The sequence below is a fragment of the Bombus huntii genome, chromosome 7 (assembly GCF_024542735.1).
Source record: "Bombus huntii isolate Logan2020A chromosome 7, iyBomHunt1.1, whole genome shotgun sequence".
Classification (NCBI taxonomy): Eukaryota; Metazoa; Arthropoda; class Insecta; order Hymenoptera; family Apidae; genus Bombus; species Bombus huntii.
In genome coordinates this window covers 9,017,882-9,037,538 of record NC_066244.1, presented here as the reverse complement: position 1 = coordinate 9,037,538, position 19,657 = coordinate 9,017,882, and the positions used below count along the sequence as shown (strand labels likewise).

Sequence of the window (19,657 nt, the reverse complement as noted above, 5' to 3'; positions counted from 1 at the left end):
GATCGCTCGATTACGCGAGTAGTACGGTTACAGCATCCACATTGGCTGACGTGTTAGGTCTGTGAACGGAGGTACTTTCTATCGACTGAATAATTTGTCTTTAGTCGTGCACGTACAATCATTAAGTGTATTAATGGCAAGATTATTCGATCGGTAACAGGTACATATTCTTGGAAATAATTTAATTTCTAAGTATGTTGTTTCTTAGCTATTTTCGTCCGCGGTAACATTTCTACCGTATATCGATTCGTTGGTAGAGAGGTAATGGATAAATTGATTTATCGGTCAAAGATAGAGTCATCGAAGAACAGAGAGCAAAGGACAACGGCTGCGAAGTAAGTTTCCGTTACTTAAGTAGGCCATCGGCCTAGAAAATCTGTTTTGCCAAGGAATCCGGTGAGAGCCCTAGTTTATTGCACCACGAGATTGCGAGTGCCGGCAGCGTGTGACAAAGAGCTCGCATTCGCTTTACGTACACTCGAGAATCGTAGAAATTCACCACCCTTGCCTTTCGCTATTCTGGCCGTCATACGATTCATCCGAAACGTCAAATCGCCCTTCTTCGCTGATCAATCCCTGACGTTCCAAATTCGAACGTCTCAACATCATCCGTCACTTTCCTTTTTCAACTTCTTATTCAGCGAAGAACGCGAGTAAATGGAAGAGTTTGCGCGGAAAATCGCGCGTGGCGGCGGCGCGTATTTACGACTTAACTTACGACTGCCACTTTTTTCCCTTCCGTCACACTTAGCAGCCGTAGCTTAAGCCTCACTTTCGAAATTGCACGGCACACAGCAGCGGCAGTGGGGGAGAATGGTAGCGGCAGCGGCGAGGTAAACGGGGCGCGCGCGATGTGCCGCTCGAACGAGCCGGCTGCGGCCGAGGTTTCCTAAAACGCTCCCGGGGATGGAATGAGTTTTCCGGACGATTTAGTCAGGTATTTATTTGGTCCTCCCTCACCGGCATCTTCGCGGTTCTCGCTCCAGGGACCATCTTCTGGGAAATGCCCGACATAATGTAGCTTCACCGAGGTAGTCGCGCTCTTTCTCTTCTACGGTTCACACTACGGCCCTTTTATTGTTCTTCCCGGTGTCTTTGGTCCCGCATTCTACCTAAACTGTCGCCCTCTTTCCCCGTCGTTGATTCGTTCTCCCGGAATGGGATCCGTTCCCAGCGGTTGCTCGGGGAGAAGTGGAGAAGAAAGAAGGGTGGCGCGCAAGACGGAGGACGAAGAGGTGGCGACGCGAGGGAATGTCGTGCAAATTGCCGGGCGCCGCATCATCCCCCGGGGATCACGCGGCAGCTTCTCGCTCCCGAAGAAACGATCCCCGTATCGTGTCCCGTGAATTTCTATTTATCCTAGCGGCAAAGTCACGTCCCCGCGGCCAACGAGAGAGACAGAAAGCGATCGTAACACCTGGCAATTTACGACCGGATGCTGCTTACTGTCGCATCGCGTCGAACGGGACCGTGGCCACCGACTGTATCTGAATTTTGTCGCGCTACCCCGAGGGGCTTAGCGAGAATCAACGCGAGAAGGGCTCGCGGATCGCGGGAAAAATTTCAGCGGCGCGCATCGAACATGCCCGCGGACGTTATCGAATTTTGTCAGTGCCGCGTGTGTGAAATATTATTTCACCAAAGATAAACGAAGCGTCGCGCCGTCCATTGCCGCAGGAATTTAACGCGCAGTCACCCTTTACCTGTTTCCCTCCCCTCGCAATACGCTCTCAGCCAGCGTGTCTCTCCGCTTCCTCAGGAATCCGATAAATAATTCTTGTCGATTTGACATTAAATATGCCGTTTCGCGAGATTAAATTGTCATCTGTCGCGAAATTACGCGTGAATATTTATGTCGCGGCACCGATGTCCACCTTTCAAATCAATGGCTACCGTCAAGGGATAGGTGTATCGAAGCCGAGCCGTGCAATCTCGATTTCCGTAATACCGACGTGAAACGAGAAGCAAAGGCTGAAGCGAGGATGAAACAGCGAGAGGGCGGGAAAAAAAGAAAGGGAGAAAAGCCGAATTGGCCGGCGAGAAGAAAAAAACTACGTCAGGGGAAACGGCAGGCAGCAATATCGTCGATCGTCGAGCCTAAAGTAACATCGGCCAGCCGTTTCTTTCTCTCGGCTCAGGCGCTGACTCGCTATAGAAACCGGGTGCAATCGATAGGACAGTCATCCCTGCCTCGGTTCTCGCCATCCACCCCTACTTAGTCGTTCTCTCTTTTCTACCTCTTTCGCGTGGCTCGGTGTACGGCGGCCCAGCCGCGATTACGAAGATTAATCATCGACCGATTTTAATATCGCCGCTGGTATCTATATCGAGTCGGGACGAACGCGCAGGGCAGAGAGGAATGGAGAAGCTCTACGGAGCGACCGGCACACGCTGTAATTTATTAATTCGCTCGGACGCCGTAACGGCCGACCAATAATTCTAATTTGACCGGCAGCTAAGCGCTTTTCGATTCGACAAGAAGCCACGGAAAATTGAATCGGTATCCCATAGCCTTACGTAAGTCGACGAGGCCAGGCTTAAAGGGGTTGGGCCGGTATTAGCGTCGACTCGAGGGGTTGCAGAAGAGCGTACACGTACCCTTTGCAGCCTTGCGAACCCTCCGCGTGCAGTCACGTTCCGAACTGCTCCGTTAGACCGGGGACCGAGTTTCATTAACGTCACGTGTACTGTCAGAAATAGTCCCCGGGGAATACCACGAACGTGTACACACTGAGAGAGGAACCAGCCAGGGAGAGAGAGAAGAGTGTCCCCGTTTCGCGACAGTTCTGACAGATGCTTAATATCACCGATGCCTCCGACTAATACCTTGGATTATCCAACGTTAGAGACCTCCGAGAGGTTGATCTGCGGATCTGCTTTTACCCTTTAATTGCTCGTATCTCGGTCCTGGTCGTCATCGGCGTCTCGATTTTTCTTCCTTTTTCTCTCTTCCTCTCTTCGTTCTTTTCGTTTTCATCGATATGAATTTGAACACACTGGACAATGTAACAACTATAAAATCACCGGACAAGATTTTATTGACACTGCGGACTCGTGAATTTCGACCGGAAACTGTTTATTTTCGGTCGAACGAAAAATTTTCATTAAACATTCATATTTCCAAGCAAACGCCGACCGTTAATGTTTTACGCTCGACGAATCGATCGACGTTAACGAGGCCAATAATATAACGAAAAAGGGGCGGGGGTGCGAGTAACGTTGCGCGTGTTCCAATATCGGCGGGGTTGTGTGTTTCTTTTGGAATTTCGCGTGAGCGCGTGTACCGTCGCCTGACAGGATCCGGAAATTGAAATAAACAGCGACGAGGGAAGTTTACGTGCCATCCGTTCGTTCGTATAAATGTGTCGAGTGTTTCGCCCGCTGGAAACCGAGAGAATTCGAGCACCGTCGCGCAGAATTGTTCCGAATTCTAATGAATTTTGCGACATCGTAAATCTTACGCCGCCCTTACGCAACGATCAACTGTTTCGTCCGAACAACTTATGGTAAACTTGCGTGCCGAAACTTCCGAAATCTGCACGAAACTTACTCCAATCCGACGTTGTACGACGACAGACAGATGAAACAATTTCTTCTACGAGAAGAAATTATTGTTACTTTGTACAGCAATATACGTTAACGATCAATACCAAAATCATGTCCAAATTTCCTCGAACAATAGCAGACACCAAAGCTGATAGGTTTACGCAACGTGTTTATAATCAGGAAATCAAATGTTGCATAAATATAGATTACACGTTAAACACGTGTAGATACATGATATGGGAGAATTATCGCCACGCTCGAAGGCTTTATAAATTTGCCATTAGAACCAAACGAATAACGTTTACCGAACAATTTGCTGTTGTAACGCGCCAAAAAGATTGAATCTTCTTCAACGAAAATCATTTAATCTACCTTCGAAACCAAATCGCTACCGTTTTATCATATACTCCCGAACAAGTCGAACGAAAATCATTTACAAAACTAATAACTGTGTTTTCACAGATGAACCGATCGATTATCGACAATTTAATGGATAGCGGAGACTGTCTTTCGATAATGAACGAACGACGCCGTTCGTCTATTTGATTTCTCGATTATAGCAACACAGGGGAACAGGTGTTCGATCTAAATTCCACGCAAGAAGAATCCAACCAGCGCAGCGTTTGCTTCCATTGTCGATCGTGGCCGTCTCGAGCGTGGATCGCTAGCTCACGTAGAAAATGCGATACGATGCTCGTTGAGGGGCGAGGGGGCTTATCGGAGGGCCGTGGAATTCGAAATTATTGGCTCGGTGTTCATCGAGCCCTGTTCCCATTTCCCCCGTCGACGACGATGGCTCAGGTGCGTCGCCTGCGGTATCACAGCCTCGAGACGAGCCCGAAACACCGCGACGCTCATGAATATCGATCGTGCGGGTCGATTAAAATGCCACGACCCGCGGTGTTGCTTGTCACTGCTCGTCGGACAAATCCGTGGAAACGAAACGATCCGTCGAATTTAGTTCGATTTTGAACGAAACGACGACTAACCATTTGTTCTCCATTCAAATATGCTTAAAACGTATATTTTAATCTGAAATTATATGTGTCGCGGCACTCGGCAACAATGTATATCATTGAAGCGAAGTGACTAATGAGCTATCGATATCCCAATGGTCGTTCCGCCGAATTTTCGAGAAGAAGGCGTGCGTGGCAACGGTCGCGGACGCCTAACAAACGCGTGGATAGTGGGGATATCGAAGGACGACAAAAAGAAAAGAATCGAATCTGATCGACAGTTAAGTTTGAAGTTGAATTTGAACCAGGACGCGATAAAATCGAGTTGTAACGAGATCGACTAACGAAACCGAGAGCGATACGCGACGCGATCAAAAGTAGACACTTGTTAATAAATATATCGTTGTCCTAAACACCGAGTGATTATTTAACGCACTACACCAAATATCACCTCATATGTATAATACGTATGAATGAAAGCGTCGCTAACGAGATCGTGTTATATTTTTGTCGCAGAAGAGCTATACTGACGAATCCGGACCTGCTGTCCAGCACGCCGTGGTCTCGGCTGCTGGAGAACGATTTCTGGGGCACGCCACTAAACGATCGAGGCTCCCACGGAAGTTACAGGCCTCTTTGCGTGGCCACCTTTCGCCTGAATCATCTACTGGGCGGCCTGGAACCGTGGGGCTATCATCTGGTGAACGTCGCGTTGCACGCCGCCTGCACCGTGCTTGTGGTTAGAGTTGCCAGAAAGGTAAAGCACACGCCACTCGCGTTTAATAACGTTAATTAAGCCGACAAGCTCGGTGAAATTTATCGGTTATTCAAACGAGAAACTAATTCGGGATAGGAAGAGGGAAGGGGTTGGAGGCTCGGAGAATTCGACTGGTTCATCTGCTTTTCGATTAAAGCCGGACAAGCTGCTCGTCCGTCGCGCGCATCACGTTGGTCAGATTTTACGTCAGAGCAGCAGGAAACGAGATAATAGTGACACCTGTAGAGTGTACGTCATGCAGACTTGATAATACCAGACGTTATGGCGACTGGCTGGAAATAAAATTTTACCAGTCCATTTAATTCCGGAATATTACGTTAATAATCGCGTGCGACCGCGTCCACCGTCCTCCCTTGACGGCCACGCGTGTCACCTGCCATGGTTATCGTAATGGAAATGGGATTACCAGGGGAAATCCGGTGTTTCGTTTCAAGTTTCAAGAGCCTCGGCCCTGTGCTTTCAGCTTTTTCAATCCCGCCGAATAACAACGTCCGCAATGCCATTGTCGCTGATCGTTCCGTGAATAAGTGCAATCGGTTTTTATCTTGCCGCACAATCGTCGAATATATCGAAAACTGCGCGAGACAATTAAACGTCATTGTCTTGTTACGAAACGATTCGTATTCCATTTCCATTTCTAACAAATTAGTCCAAAACTCCCAACGATCGAATCCGTCTCCTGTAAAATATCATTTCTCGATCTATCTATTCTACGCTCGCGTTGCTGCAACATTTAACAGAAATTTAATAGAAACCGCCGATGACTATCTAAACCGCTCCTGTTCCCATTTTCCGTAGAAGAGTTGGTCCATTGTCCTCGATCGTAAAAATTGCGTTAAAAAGTGCACCGCCTCTGTACCCAGAACAATGAAGGAGAGACGCACAATTCGCGTACCATTGTTCAGCGATTCAGCGAAAATTTTTCACGTTTTGCAGGTATTGCCTGAAAGAAACAATCTCGGCCACGCGATCACCGGCTTCCTGTTCGCGGCGCATCCGATTCACAGCGAAGCAGTGGCCGGCGTGGTCGGTCGTGCCGATCTTCTCGCCTGTCTGTTGACCTTGTCAGCGTTACTCGCATACAGCGCCCACTGCGAGCGCACCAGGTCGCCGTTTCCTTTGATTCTGGCCCTTGTGTCGTCGACCCTGGCTACCCTCGCCAAGGAAACGGGAATATCCTCGTTGGCTCTGTGTCTCCTCTGGGAACTGTGTCGCGGCGAGTCGAGTCGAAAGGTAAGAGACTGCAAGAAATTTCTTCGGGGACCTTTCCCTGGGTACATGGCTCGATAAAGGGAGATGGATCCTCGCAGTTTTGCATCGAATGGTTTAACACGGTGCAAACTGTGCACACAAGATGCTACGTGGAAGACGATGGTAGTTATTTATCGATAATTCATTAGAGTGCGCGAACCAAGGGGAAAGCGTATCGATCGAGGGTTGCTAATGCGCTAGGGTAAGTCTCGCTGATGAGGTGCACAGCGGTAGGATGTTGTAATTGACGTATCGTGTGTTTACGATGTACGTGCTGTTCACGGAGGATGTCGTGTTTGGAACAAAACGCGATTACTTGCATATTTGGGTTAGGTTTGCGACATTGTCATCATCGACGAGTGTTTGAAACACAATTACGAATGCGACAGTTCCGTTGATTAACCCTTCGGTTAAACGTTTCGACGAGCATTCTGTATACGACTAAAGACTATCGATACGTGATCCAAACTTGTATTTGTATCGGATATATTCCTCGTTGCGTCGATGGTCGCGCAAAATTCCATTTTACAACTCAATTCCGTATCACCTACGACCTCGTCGAACAGCTAGTTTAACTGCCACTAACTAGCCGGGATTTATGGACTGGCCGTGAGATCCTGCCTATCAGATTTTACGAGCCGTGATTTCCCCCCGTCTCGTGCTTTCTCCGTATCGCGAGGTTTCTCCGGAAGAACGAGCCTCCGGCTGCAAAGTCGAGGTTGCAACATTTACAGACCGTCGATTGCAAGTCGCTCGCATCTCACGTGCCTCGGACACATTATCGTAAATTAACGTTTCGAGAGCTGCATTACGCCGGATTGCGGTAGTGCGCGGATCCGCCTGCCATTACGAATATTAACAACTGAAAATGGACCGGTCTACCGGTAGAACGACGTAATCAAATTACCGCTGACGAGCGGAAGTAGGTGAGTCCGGAGACGAGGAGGCCCGAGCCGCGCACGGATTATGCCGGCCTGCTGGCGTCAACCGATAACGTCGTGCAATTACTCTACTACTCTATATAATTACTCGCGAACGTATACAAGAACGTAATCGTAACCAACTGGCGTAATATCGAATTCGTCGTATACGGAACATCGTATCCTCTGTTGGCGTTAACGCGCGTACGCACGTGCACCACAGGCACATGTAACGTGAAATTCTCGCCTGGTTTCTTGAATCCCAGACGCACGCGTGCATTATCCCTGCATAACGGCAACCGCCGAGGGTACAAAAGGTAAGGGTACACAAGACAAGACAAGCCTTGTAACCGATAATGACGCAGCATGTGCAAACGCGAGAGAGCAAGGCCAACATTCTGCCAGAGACAGTGGCCTGATGCACGGGGTGAGCCACCTTTAGCTTCCCCACGCCCTGATTCTAGACGGCTTTAACCACCTTCAACCACCTCCAGACACACGGCTAGACCCTTCGACGCTGAACCTCCAGGCGTTCGCTTTTCTCCTGCACATCGTATCCGGATGCGCTGGATGCATCAGACGCCTGGCGTGATGCATGTCGTGGACCAGCCAGCCAACCGACGAACGTTGGAGGGGTGCCAAGGGTCGTTCGCATTTCCTGACACCCTTCCGAGTGTAGCGCCGCGCGAGAGGCCGATCTCTCTCGGTAGTTCTTCCTTTCTGTCCTATCCAGTTGTCCCTGTTTTATCTTTCTTGCTCTTGATCGTCCATATTTTTCCTCTTATTATGGCACACTTGTTCGCCGTTGTTCCGTCGAGTCGCGTCGTCTCAAAATTCAAGATAGACGAGAGATCAAGCTAACCATTTTTCGACCAGAATAAAACAGTTTTCTAAGGAAATTTCTGCTGGCTCTATTCTTTTATTTTCTTTCGTCTTTGTTTCGTTTCTTGAAAGTATAATTTTATTTTGCCCGTGTTCTACATTGTCCATAACTATTCGTCTACTATGTATCGACTTGTAGCGGCCCATGGCAGTAGAAAAAGTTCCAAGGTTGAACCGGAAAAAATTCAAAACTGAGAGAGATCCATATTATTGTGGCCTCGAATACTAACGTTGTTTTAGGCTACAAAGTCTAGAAACCAAAAATATTATGAGTAGATTTTTATTGCTCTTGCAACCTTCAGCTAGAGTTACACAAGAACGCGCTCCCCATGATATTCTTTTGGTATTGTAGCACTGAACGAGCGACGATCAAAATTGGCATTCACTACCTCTGTACCTACACTTGTTTCAATATATTTTGCTATTACGAATTCATCCGCTCGTTTCTCTATCAAACAAGTCTACATTTTAGCCACCTCAAACTTATTCTAACATCGCTGAATCGTCCACGTCTTACGATAGGCCCGCTAGTCAAAATTCTATGTTTCTTGGTCCGGCTTAAGATATCGTCCTCTTCTCACACAAGAATCACTAACTTCGTCACGCTATTTATGCTCGTTTTAATTGCGTCAACGTGGTCATTATGAATGTTAACGAATTCGCCAAAGTTCTTAACTTTCTGCTCACATATCACCTTTGAACAGCGTCATATTCGTGTCTTGCTTGCGTATACGTAATGACGATTATTGTATGTATCCTTACTGAACAGTTTCTTATTAAGTCGTTAATAAACAAATAAATAAATAATTAACTAGGAGATGTGGAAGAGAGTATAGTCACCGAGTTAGAAATCAAAGAGAGAGAAAGAGCCTCGGCACGTTCCAAGAGAATTATTAATAAAACGACAGAGCGCAATTTCCATTCATTTACGACGGAGGCCCACGTAGCTCTGCTTAAATCCTCGTTAATCGGCTTTCTAGTCAAAGGCGTCCTTTATTCGTCGAACTTCAAACCAGAATTCCCGGTTTATCGCGGCACCGAAAATGTCAGCAACGCTGTGTAACTGGGTTACATTACCGTAGCGAATTATTCCTTCTCGACTCGTGCGTCGCAAACTTGCCAAAAGTTCCACCCTGTGAGAGCTATCGTCCCTTGATTAGCCCGAATTCGCCACGGCTCGAGCATAACTCCTCGATTTTCCGGGCTTTCCCTCAAACTTGCTTTCTTCAAAAGCTGTAACAATACGGTACTTCTATGTTGCTTAAGTTTTCGACCTTCGTTCATGGTATCTCATAGTTTCGCATACCGTTCCATTCTTATTCAATGATAGAACAGGTCCCTTGTGCTCTTGCTGAAAACGTCCCTTCTAGTTACCAAGGTGATATAGTAATCTTAAGTTGCACAGATTCTTCTCACCGAATATAGCGCGAAGCAATGAAAACTACGTTTGACAATGAAATATACGAATAATTTTCTCTCTACTATATATTCTTTGCCACGTGCAATTAGACATTTCGCGCGATACTTGTCAGATTAATCTACTTGTATCTTTTGAATCTTTCTTCGCTCGCTATCTGGTCTAACACGAGTATTCGTTCGGTTCACGGTCACTCGTTGTTCGCAATTTCCACTCCCACGGTGACTGATAAAAACTATTTTATTATTCAGCGGAAGCGAGACGATTTAGTCGGTAGAGGGTCCCGTCGCATCCAATTTTACACGTGGCGTCGGTGCGGTAATATTAAAAGCATCGTTAAAAGGGGAAGGAAGACCGTTCGTACGAATCTATCGCGAATTATAGCATCGGCGTGAAACAAAGCCAGGCCGGTTACAATTCTGGAGCTCGCAATTATCGCCCACGACTTCTTCCGCGGCTCCGCAATTTACCATTAAAATGTCGCTTTCGCATTACGCCGCGCTACGGTTCGCTTTAAAAGCTTTCGACGTTACTTTTCATTTGCACGGAACGCCGCGCCGGCTTTCGAGAGCATCGCGTCGATTAAGCGTGCCGTGCACGCCTTTCCCGCGATTTTCTTGTAACCTGCTATAAAATTATATTTCCTTGTTCAACAATTTTCCGGTCCCTTTTGTTTCTTTTTCGTTCTACTTCTACCGTTATTTCGCTCGCACCCCGATCTACAAATCGTCGAAGAACGAAATTCACCGTATTATATCAGCGCTTCATTTGCCAAACCCGATCGAGCGAAATCTCCTCTTCCGTCGGTCATCCGCCAGACGCGAACACGCGTTCGACACGAACTTGCCATACGTTGCCACACGAGTCATCGTGATGCTTTTGGATCCTGTTTATGAGTGTTCTCTCTGTCTATCACGAAGCTGGCAAATGGAAAAATAGACACGAATCGATATTTGCGGTCTACAGCCGCGGTTTTCCTATCCACGGCGCTCTTTTTTCGAGTAGGACGCGTCATCTATGCGCTCGGTGTTTGACCGCGTACGATATACGAACGCGTCTAGTTTCCTGAAATAAAGACAGGAAAATACGTGCCGACGTTCGTCGCTTCCCATCACGTCGACTTGTTGAAAACACACGGTTTTCAAAGGGTACCTCTCTTAAATTAATGTTTTCGACATGAAAGAGCGACTCTTTTGACCGATAAAGGTACAGACCGGTTTCGTTTCCTAGTTAAATTACTTTGGAAACCGTCGCCGGATGCAGATCGTTCAGTTTAATTTACAAGCGACGAAGAGAGATGAGTCAGCTGTTTGGTCGAAACACGTGCAATTATTATTAAGATTCCTCGTTTAATTATGGATGAACATCGATATTGGCGCTCGTAACCATGACGGCCCTTAATTAATCTTCATTCGCCGTGATTCGCGTCTGTCAACGGTTTCATACCATTCGATTAAAAACCGTGTACATACTTCGTAACGAACGACAACCATTAGACCGTGATGAATTACTCGTCCGATGCACCATTCATTTATTCAAATCACTGACTGGGAATATCTTATTACCAATTACCGAGCAGCAACGAAACCTTTCATTTACGTACACGATAGAAAATAGAATATGACACCGCCGACTGATCAGAAATTATGTACCCAACGCGCACAACTTATAATTGATTTGGACTATTTGTATTTCCAGGTGAATTGCGGTTTGACTCGCTCACGTAGCATCGGCATCGTGTCTGGAAGTTTGGCACTGTTGGTTCTTGGTAGACTGAGAATTACCGGCACGAGGCCAGAATTCGCGAGCGCGGACAACCCGACGGCCAGGCACCCATCTCGCCTGACACGCGGTCTCACATTCCTCTACCTACCCGCAGCAAGCGCCAGGATGTTACTTTGTCCCAATACGCTAAGCTTCGACTGGTCCATGGACGCCGTGCCGCGAATCACGAGCCTCCTTGACGCGAGAAACCTCGAATCCGCCTGTTTGTACACGGCGCTAATCGGCGCCTCGATCTGGACGATCAAGACGCTTCGTCGACCAGTCCGGGAGACTAGTCTACATCTCGTGCAGTATCCTCGCTCCATGTCGTCCAGGTGTCCCGTGTGTGCCGGCAGGCGAACAGGAGGATGTCACACGGATGGGTGTCGAGCGGCGAACAACAATAACAACGGGCCGATCGGTGATTGTTACTGCGCGAAGAGGCCTAACAATGGATTAATCTGGAGCAACGGATTCGCCAGCAGGCAGGCGGCTGCGAGTGGTGTCGCCGCGTCCCTCGGTTTCCTCGTGCTTCCCTTCCTACCGGCTAGCAATTTGTTCTTTTACGTGGGCTTCGTCATAGCCGAGAGGATTCTCTATTTACCGAGCGTGGGCGCGTGTCTGATCGTCGGAGCCGCGATCTCTGGATGTTATCAGATAGCAAGAAGACACGGGTCGAGAAGGAAAGGCAGGGCAGTGCTGCTAGCTACGGCGGTACTCGTTTGTCTGATGTCGGCTAAGACGTTGTTAAGGAACGCCGACTGGTTCGACGAAGAGAGCCTATATAGATCGGCTCTGCACGTGAACCCTCCAAAAGGTGAGTCCCTTCTCTTCATTATTTTCCTCTTCGTATCGATTAATGGGAATTTTATTGCGAGACTTACTTCTGCAAGGGGGAACATAAGGTCTCGTATTCCTGGCAGTTATTAACCGACTCTGAAAGTTATATACCTACGGGACGTACAACTAACATACGCAGTTCATCGTTAAATTTTTTCCAAGCATCGAACATAGTATTCCGTCGTATTTTATATTCAACGTTGAATACGTCAGCCAGCAACAATTGCCACTTTACCAAGCCATTAACATTTTAATTATCTACCCGGTGTCCCCTCTGTACCGCAGTCGCTAGGAAAAGCAATAAAGATAGGTTGCACGTGCGACGAACGCGGATGAATTAAAAAGATAACGATAATAACGAGTCGCGTGCTAATGATAAAGCCGGCTGATGATCGAAGACAGATATGTCCGCAAGGACGAAATGTATAGCACAATGTAAAAATGAAATTCCGCCCGCGTCGCTCGAATATCGCTGGCAGTTTTCTCTACGGCGACTCATTTCGACGGCGCGCGGCTGACCCCCGCTATCCAGCCTCTCATCTTCAACTTGCCTGCTGGCCAACGATCCGCCTACCGTGTACATAAAATTGCCGGCTGAGCTGGATACGCGACATGCAATACCAGCTCGACGAGAGTCGCTTCGTACCCTCCTCCGCCACCTGTCCACTTTTTATCGTCCTCAGTCCTTATCCGTCTTCGTCCGTTGTTTTTATATATCTCCGCTAGACGCGTCCCCTTGTACCTTTACTGTCGTGTCTATACCCCGCACGATCGTTTTATCTTCCCCTTTATTTATCGCATTGCCCCTCCCACGTTATTCGCGTTATTGCGAATACACGCGTTCCTCTCTGCCCTTACAATTCGCGTCGTTGTCTATCCGCCGCGTCACTTACCTTTTTCCATGTATCCTGATAAAGTTATGAATACATCGAGCATCTTCCGATCAACTTACCCCACCTCTTTCCAAACTTTAATATATCGTCCAGAATATTTGTAATCCTCTCTCCTTGGCTCCTCTTTACTCAGCTACTCTCGCTCGATGAATCAGTGATACGGGTCTCCCGAGACCCGAAGTGCATCGGTTTCCCTAGCGACTTTCTCTCTCTCTCTCTCATACTCTCTCTCCGTCTCTACTTGAGCTTTATCGTTTCGCTTATCCGTCTCTGTCCGTTTTTGTCCACCTCCGGCCGTTTTTACCGGCTTTATCTAACCGATCTGAACTTCATATCGCACCGCTGGCCTCCTAATTACCCGTGGGTGGTCCGACGCATCCTTTGGATTCCGTTTCTCACCGAGCCCGGTTCCACCTCAGTTTCCGAACGCTATTATCGCGGTCGTTTCGTTTCACCGAGTTCCGGCGAGTCACAGTTCCCTCGAATAGACAATGTTCTTGGAAACATAGCTGGCCGGACGACCGTTTCAACGATGCTCCATACCTGCTTTGTCGAGTTTCACCTTTGTTTCCCTTTTAATCTTCGCGTCAAAAGGGTGCCGGCTGGCAGGGGCGAGAGGCGGTCACGCGAACCGAAGCTGAAACACCACCGACAACCTTTCTCTCGTGTCACCTATATCCGTCCGGTCACAAGCCTTTCTTCGCGGATCGTTTTAATGGCCGAGGTAAAAACTAGGTGCATAGTAGACCAAGAGTGTAAGGATCGACGTGGTTAGAAATATTACTAAGGATCATCATTACATTATATTACATTATTAATGTTGTGACACTCAACTAACTAGCGACCAGTCAGGCACAACTGATCGGTTGGTATCGCGAGCCTTGAACGTTATTAGCGTCCAAGGTGGAGGTTTAGTTCACCTTATTTATTCCACTCAATACTCTGAATACAACTGTCTTTGATTCACTGGCTGTCCTGTTAAATATAATAGCCATTGACTGAATACTGTTGTATGTTGACTCTTAGAATGCTGGTGCAAGAGTGTCTCTTGGTGATGTTGCTGTCGTAGAGGAAGGTTCGTGGCGGGTGGGTCTCAAGTCTGTTCCTAACTCATCATTGGGTAAAGATGTATGTTTGAGCATGGGCTGGCTGCCTTCATGAAGATTCGCGCGCGGGTGACCTTACATTTGGGGACACCCGCGTGTCCGGTCTTCTTGAGATGTAGCATAAATAAAGAAGTTTCGTGCCTTATGGGTTTTCTCCGTGGGGTCCTAAAGTACCTTGACTGTACAATAGGCCCACTGTTTATGCTAGGTTCGCACTCGGGTAGCGTAGACTATTGACGGTCGTCCTGCCCGAGGATCGCATCTAGTTCACATAAATCGTCGCGGTAATTACCAGGCGGCCACTCCATATCTCGAACAATTAAGGATCAACGAACGTACTTAGATCGATATCAGTTTGCTTTTGAATGATTTTTGGCGGGAAATTAGATCGAGCGAGGGCGCATTTGATATAACCCTAGTCACGCAACTGCCGCTGTGTAACGTAGAATGTGTGATTGTTTGACGCGGAAGAGTTTAGGAATGAGAACCAGCTCGACGTTGTGTTTCCTTAAAAAATAGAAATATCTCACCTATGAGAACTGGCCATGAAGATTAGGGTAACGCTACCACAAGGGACAACACAGCACGTATGCTATGATTAACAAAAAAAAAAAAAGAGATTTGTGTTTTAAGTTGATAGGCTGCGTATGCTGCAACAGCGACCGCTGGCTTTTGCACTCTATTTAATCGCTTAATTCTCTTCTCTTTGAAGTTTTAACCAGCAGAGAAATTATTCGATCGATTCGAAACTTAACTTCCCTATTAAATAATCCAGGTAATCCCTTATTCAATCACGTAGAAACATATCGATCGTTGGTTTATTGAAGTTAGACGACGCAGAGTTAGAGCAGGCTTGGCCAACAAATAGAAGATCCCGGATGGAACCTTGGTCCAACAAACTCTGCGGTCGATTCCTTCCCTTTCCTCGATTCTTTACTTTTTCTTCTCCTCTTCCACGCTCTATCTCGCTTCAAAGTCAGCCGGGTCTACGGTACGTGATGTCGTTTGTACTCGCTTTAGCTGGCACGATGACCATCCCATCGAAGGTCTATTTGACCGGTATTTTCCTCCGCTAACGCGACTTTTCCTCCGCCCGGCGAAGACGATTAGGCGCGAGTCTACTGGAACGTGACTGGAGGGAAAGAATCAGTGGTTCGATTTTCAAGGGAGGAAGCCAGCGATCGCGTTACGAGCGTAAAATCGGGCCATAGCTCAGTGGAGGGTAGCACGAAACGCGGCATTCGATAGAATCGCACGACGATGAAATATGCTCTGCAGCGATTTATCGCGTTTATTTATCGCGACTGATTTAAAATGCCAACCTCGCCGCTTGTGGATTATCGCCGTGTTACCGGCGTAGAAGCATCGTATTTTTGTTTCGGTGTTAAAATAATGGCAAGAGAACTAGGTATATGAAGATAGGGAAAACGTTGAACAAGTGGAAGACGTAAATTAGTTGAAGCGTTTAAAGGAATTTCGTTCGATGATATACTAGAAAAAGTGCGAGGCGGCAATGCATAATAACGGATAATCATTTTCCGATTTCGTAGTTCCATTCGGCCGTGTTTTCTTCGTCGATCGTTTCTTTCGCGTTCGCATTTCACTCGGCCACATCGTGCCCCGTTCCTCTCCATTATTTCGCTCAACGTTCTAAAGAGGCGCGTTTCTTTTTGTTCGTCCTATGACGTTCAATCTATCATTCGGTTCATTTACATCGCACAGTCAGTGCACGGTGCTCTTTAATTCGCTGGCTCGCGCGCGCTCCACTTTCCCATTCGCCACGGTCGCAATTGAAAAGAAACGGCTAACTGGATCGAACCACCGTTGCGCAAAAGACCGAAGGACACTCGATCGTGGGAAAAATGTAGAACGAGCGGAATTTTCCCTATTTTTCCAAGCACGGCGAAAATTTTCAAACCGTAGCCCGATGTCGTTAACGACAAACGCTGCAGCGTGCTACCGACCAACGCGACGCGCTCTAAATACGCGAGCTTGATTCAGGACTCGAGAATGAAACGGGAAACGCTCGAAGAAAGTCGACTCGAACGATTCGGGAATTTAAAAAGGTAGCAGGGTCGTTTGAGAATTTTTCCCGACGATTTAATTTTTATGTGGAGTTCGAGCGGTTTATTATTCGTTTCTAAAAGTCGCGTTAGGTGACTAAATGTTTTAAACAAACCCTGGAGAGGAGAACTGTTTGCTAATGGAAATTATTTCTTGCTTACGTTTGTGCACGGACAGAGCCCGTAATCAGATTATATCCATCTTAAAACCACATGGCGCGGTAGTATTTAAAGTACTAATGAAAAATAATTTGAAGCGTGAAGATACAAGAGCTTTTTAAATAATCGCACAGGGACCTCGCCAAGCCGAGAAAGAGCTGTACTTCGCGTAATAGTAAACCTTATTTAAGGCAATGTCGTGTAATCTACTTGTTCTTTTATCCGCTGTAATCTTCCCTCTAGCGAAACTTCTTTTACACAAAACTTCATTTCTTAAAATTTTCATTCAAACTGCAGCAGCGTTATCATCGCCAAAGATACTTTGTAAGGATCGATAAACAAAATTTCAAAACTTTCTATCGCGAACACCGAAGTCGATAGTTTTGAGTAACTTTGCAGCAGCTACACCAAGTGTAACGAAAGCGCACCTGCGATTTCTCGAATTGAAAGGAAACGAGGAATCGTGGAAGGTCCGTGACGCGTTTGCAGGCCAACTTTACGATCCCGGATTCATTTATTACTCTCTGCTCGAGTAGCCATCGGTCCAAATCAGCGACGGAAAGGTCTGGAAAATGTTTTACAGTCGATATTGTTGGTCGAAGATAAAAAGCGGAAGCGAGCTCGCTGCAACCGTGTGCGCTGTGGCACGATATTCGCGCTATCCGGTGTGCACCGACGATCGCGTGTGCACGCGGGTTTATTGCTCGTAAATACAAAGAACCGAGAAAGAAGTCGGGGGGAGAAAGAAGGAACCCCGGGGATGGAGAAAGAGTCTCGACCGTGCCTGTATCGCGTCTTATTGCTTTTCAAGAAGAAGTTGTGCGCCACCTTTAAAAATCTATCATGGAGAGACGTATCGTTTCTCGTGTACTCTCGTGATGTACGATGCTGTTTGAAGATTCGAGTCGCAGAGACAGAATAACGAGGAAATTTATGTCGTTGCTAAATTCTATAGCTGGCGTATAAATAAACGCGATAGTATCGAAAAGGAAGTAATATTTCCCTTTTGTAGCAACCGTTACTTTTTTCGTTTCGTCGGTGTGGCCCTGTTGTAACAAATGTTCCGTTGTGATTGTTACAGCTTATGGTAATTTGGGCAGTGTGCTGAGCGCTCAGGGACGCGTCGCGGAGGCGGAGGAGGCGTTCGTCCAGGCGCTCCGCTATCGACCGAACATGGCGGACGTACACTACAATCTGTAAGTACAGCCACGTGCAGTCCCAATAATCCACTTTGCTGTTTGCCCTCTCTCTTTTTTCGCTGCTAATGGCGCCCGGTGTAGGAAAGAGCAACCTCGATCTCGTTTTAACACGGTAAACAGGGGATAAACACGGACCGAGTTTATCTAAAAACCCTCTCATTACTTTTTCCGAGTCTTCTTTGATTAAACTCGGCGATATTTAGAGTTGCTTAGTAAGGCAAACGGAGTTGGAAGTCAATTTTCCAAGGCGTCCGCGCGATACACACCCGTTCGACAGAGGAAGTTTCATTATGAGAAAGCTGGCAGCGAATCCGAATTCCACGCTCCGTATATTTCGTCATCCAAGATTTATGAGACGCCATACAATGGCGGAAACTTTCGCCTTGTCCCTCTGTTTGCTACGTGTCGCGAATCCCGTCTCGGTCACTGAAAATCCTAACATTCGAAATTCTAAAATCCTGGAACGCGGAACACCCTGCCACGCAGGATTTCGAATTTCATCTTGTCTCCGACTGAACGTAACGCGATCGTCCCAGGCAACTTCCGTTTCCCTCGTCGCGTACTCGCTTCGCGATACGTAGCACAGAGTGGACGCTGACCCCGGATCCAGGGACGACTGTCGAATTTGCGTAATCCACGAGCAAAGCGCTGCCGCTCCGCAAATCTCGCAAGCAATGAAGTCTCTCCTGACTTAAGCAGCCGGTGGCGCGGCAGTGTCCGAAATGCAGGAAAAGGCCAGGGGCCGACGGGACGCCCGACGTTGTGCGATTCGCTGGAAATAAAGGTCGAAGGAATCGCTGATCCGTGGCGGAAAATCGGTACACATCGAGAAATTCCGCCGATTGTCCCAGATCCATGGCTAGACTGGCTTCGAACGCTTTGTGCGCCGTGCTATTGGAAAAGCTACATGGAACCAGCAAGTCGTACAGGGAATTTCGTGTATAGCGTGAGAAAGCTATCGATCCCGTGCCGTTGCAACGTGTGTAACGTCGGCCAATCTAGAGAACGGAATATAGCGAAGAGAATCTAGCGAACAGAATCTGGCTACTGGTGAGACGCTTTCCTTTATCGCTAACCGGTATAAGACAAACTCTCACGGGGAACTACCGAAAGTCTCGCAGGACTTTCGATCGGCGCTCGTCATCTTCCAGCTATCCCGGACCGTTGTAGAGAGGACGTGGAAGCTTGTCAAGCCGGTGAGTCGATAAGCCGCCACTGGGCATCCCTCTGCGAACTCGCGATAAGCCGATGTGCCGTACGTTCGTTGCAACGCGGTTATCCATTATCTCCGTCCGTAAGAGTACATCCGCCGGGCTACATTCCCGTGGGGAAAGAAAGCTCGAGATACGACGCTTCTCTTTTCGGGGAAGAAACGATCTCATGAAACGGCGAACGAGGCCAAACAGCAAGCCCTATTTATTTTCTCGTTGCTACAGGGTGTTTGGCGCCGATACGGGCTTCGTACATAGATTCTCCAGCTTTTTGGTCGCGAAGCATGATTAATAAAACGCACGCAACATAGTCACGCAGCTACCATTATAAAATTCCTCGTGGAGAACTAACGAAGAGAAAGTGGTACTCTATTTTATAAGGCGAAACAAATTGCTCGGCTTGGATTCGTTCTTTCACGAAACTGAAATAACCACAACGGTGAGACGTCTTAAACGCATGGAGATAGATATCGCATGGAGGTGGTTCGTTCACTGATCTTTCGAACGTCGAAGCGTATCATTCGCAAAATAGATCGATAACAGTACGCGCTAAATCGTAGCCTTTGCTTCGAGTATTTTACCTAAACCAACCTAGAGCCAAGTAACTTCCAACAGGGAAGAATCTCGTGAATATCGAAGCGTGTTGGCGAGTGTCGTGACTTTGTCCGGCAA

At 47.4% G+C, this 19,657-nt stretch overlaps 1 protein-coding gene across 2 annotated transcripts in view; it reads left to right on the top strand.

The window, feature by feature from the left end:
- The window catches only part of LOC126867654 (protein O-mannosyl-transferase TMTC2-like), a 215,484-nt gene that overhangs the window by 121,627 nt on the left and 74,200 nt on the right, over positions 1 to 19,657 (top strand). For both annotated transcript variants that reach the window (XM_050622424.1, XM_050622423.1), the window contains exons 4-7: positions 5,019 to 5,259; positions 6,217 to 6,513; positions 11,449 to 12,331; positions 17,657 to 17,771. In XM_050622424.1, coding sequence (XP_050478381.1) covers positions 5,019 to 5,259; positions 6,217 to 6,513; positions 11,449 to 12,331; positions 17,657 to 17,771 — 1,536 coding nt within the window. The remainder of the gene's footprint in view (positions 1 to 5,018; positions 5,260 to 6,216; positions 6,514 to 11,448; positions 12,332 to 17,656; positions 17,772 to 19,657) is intronic.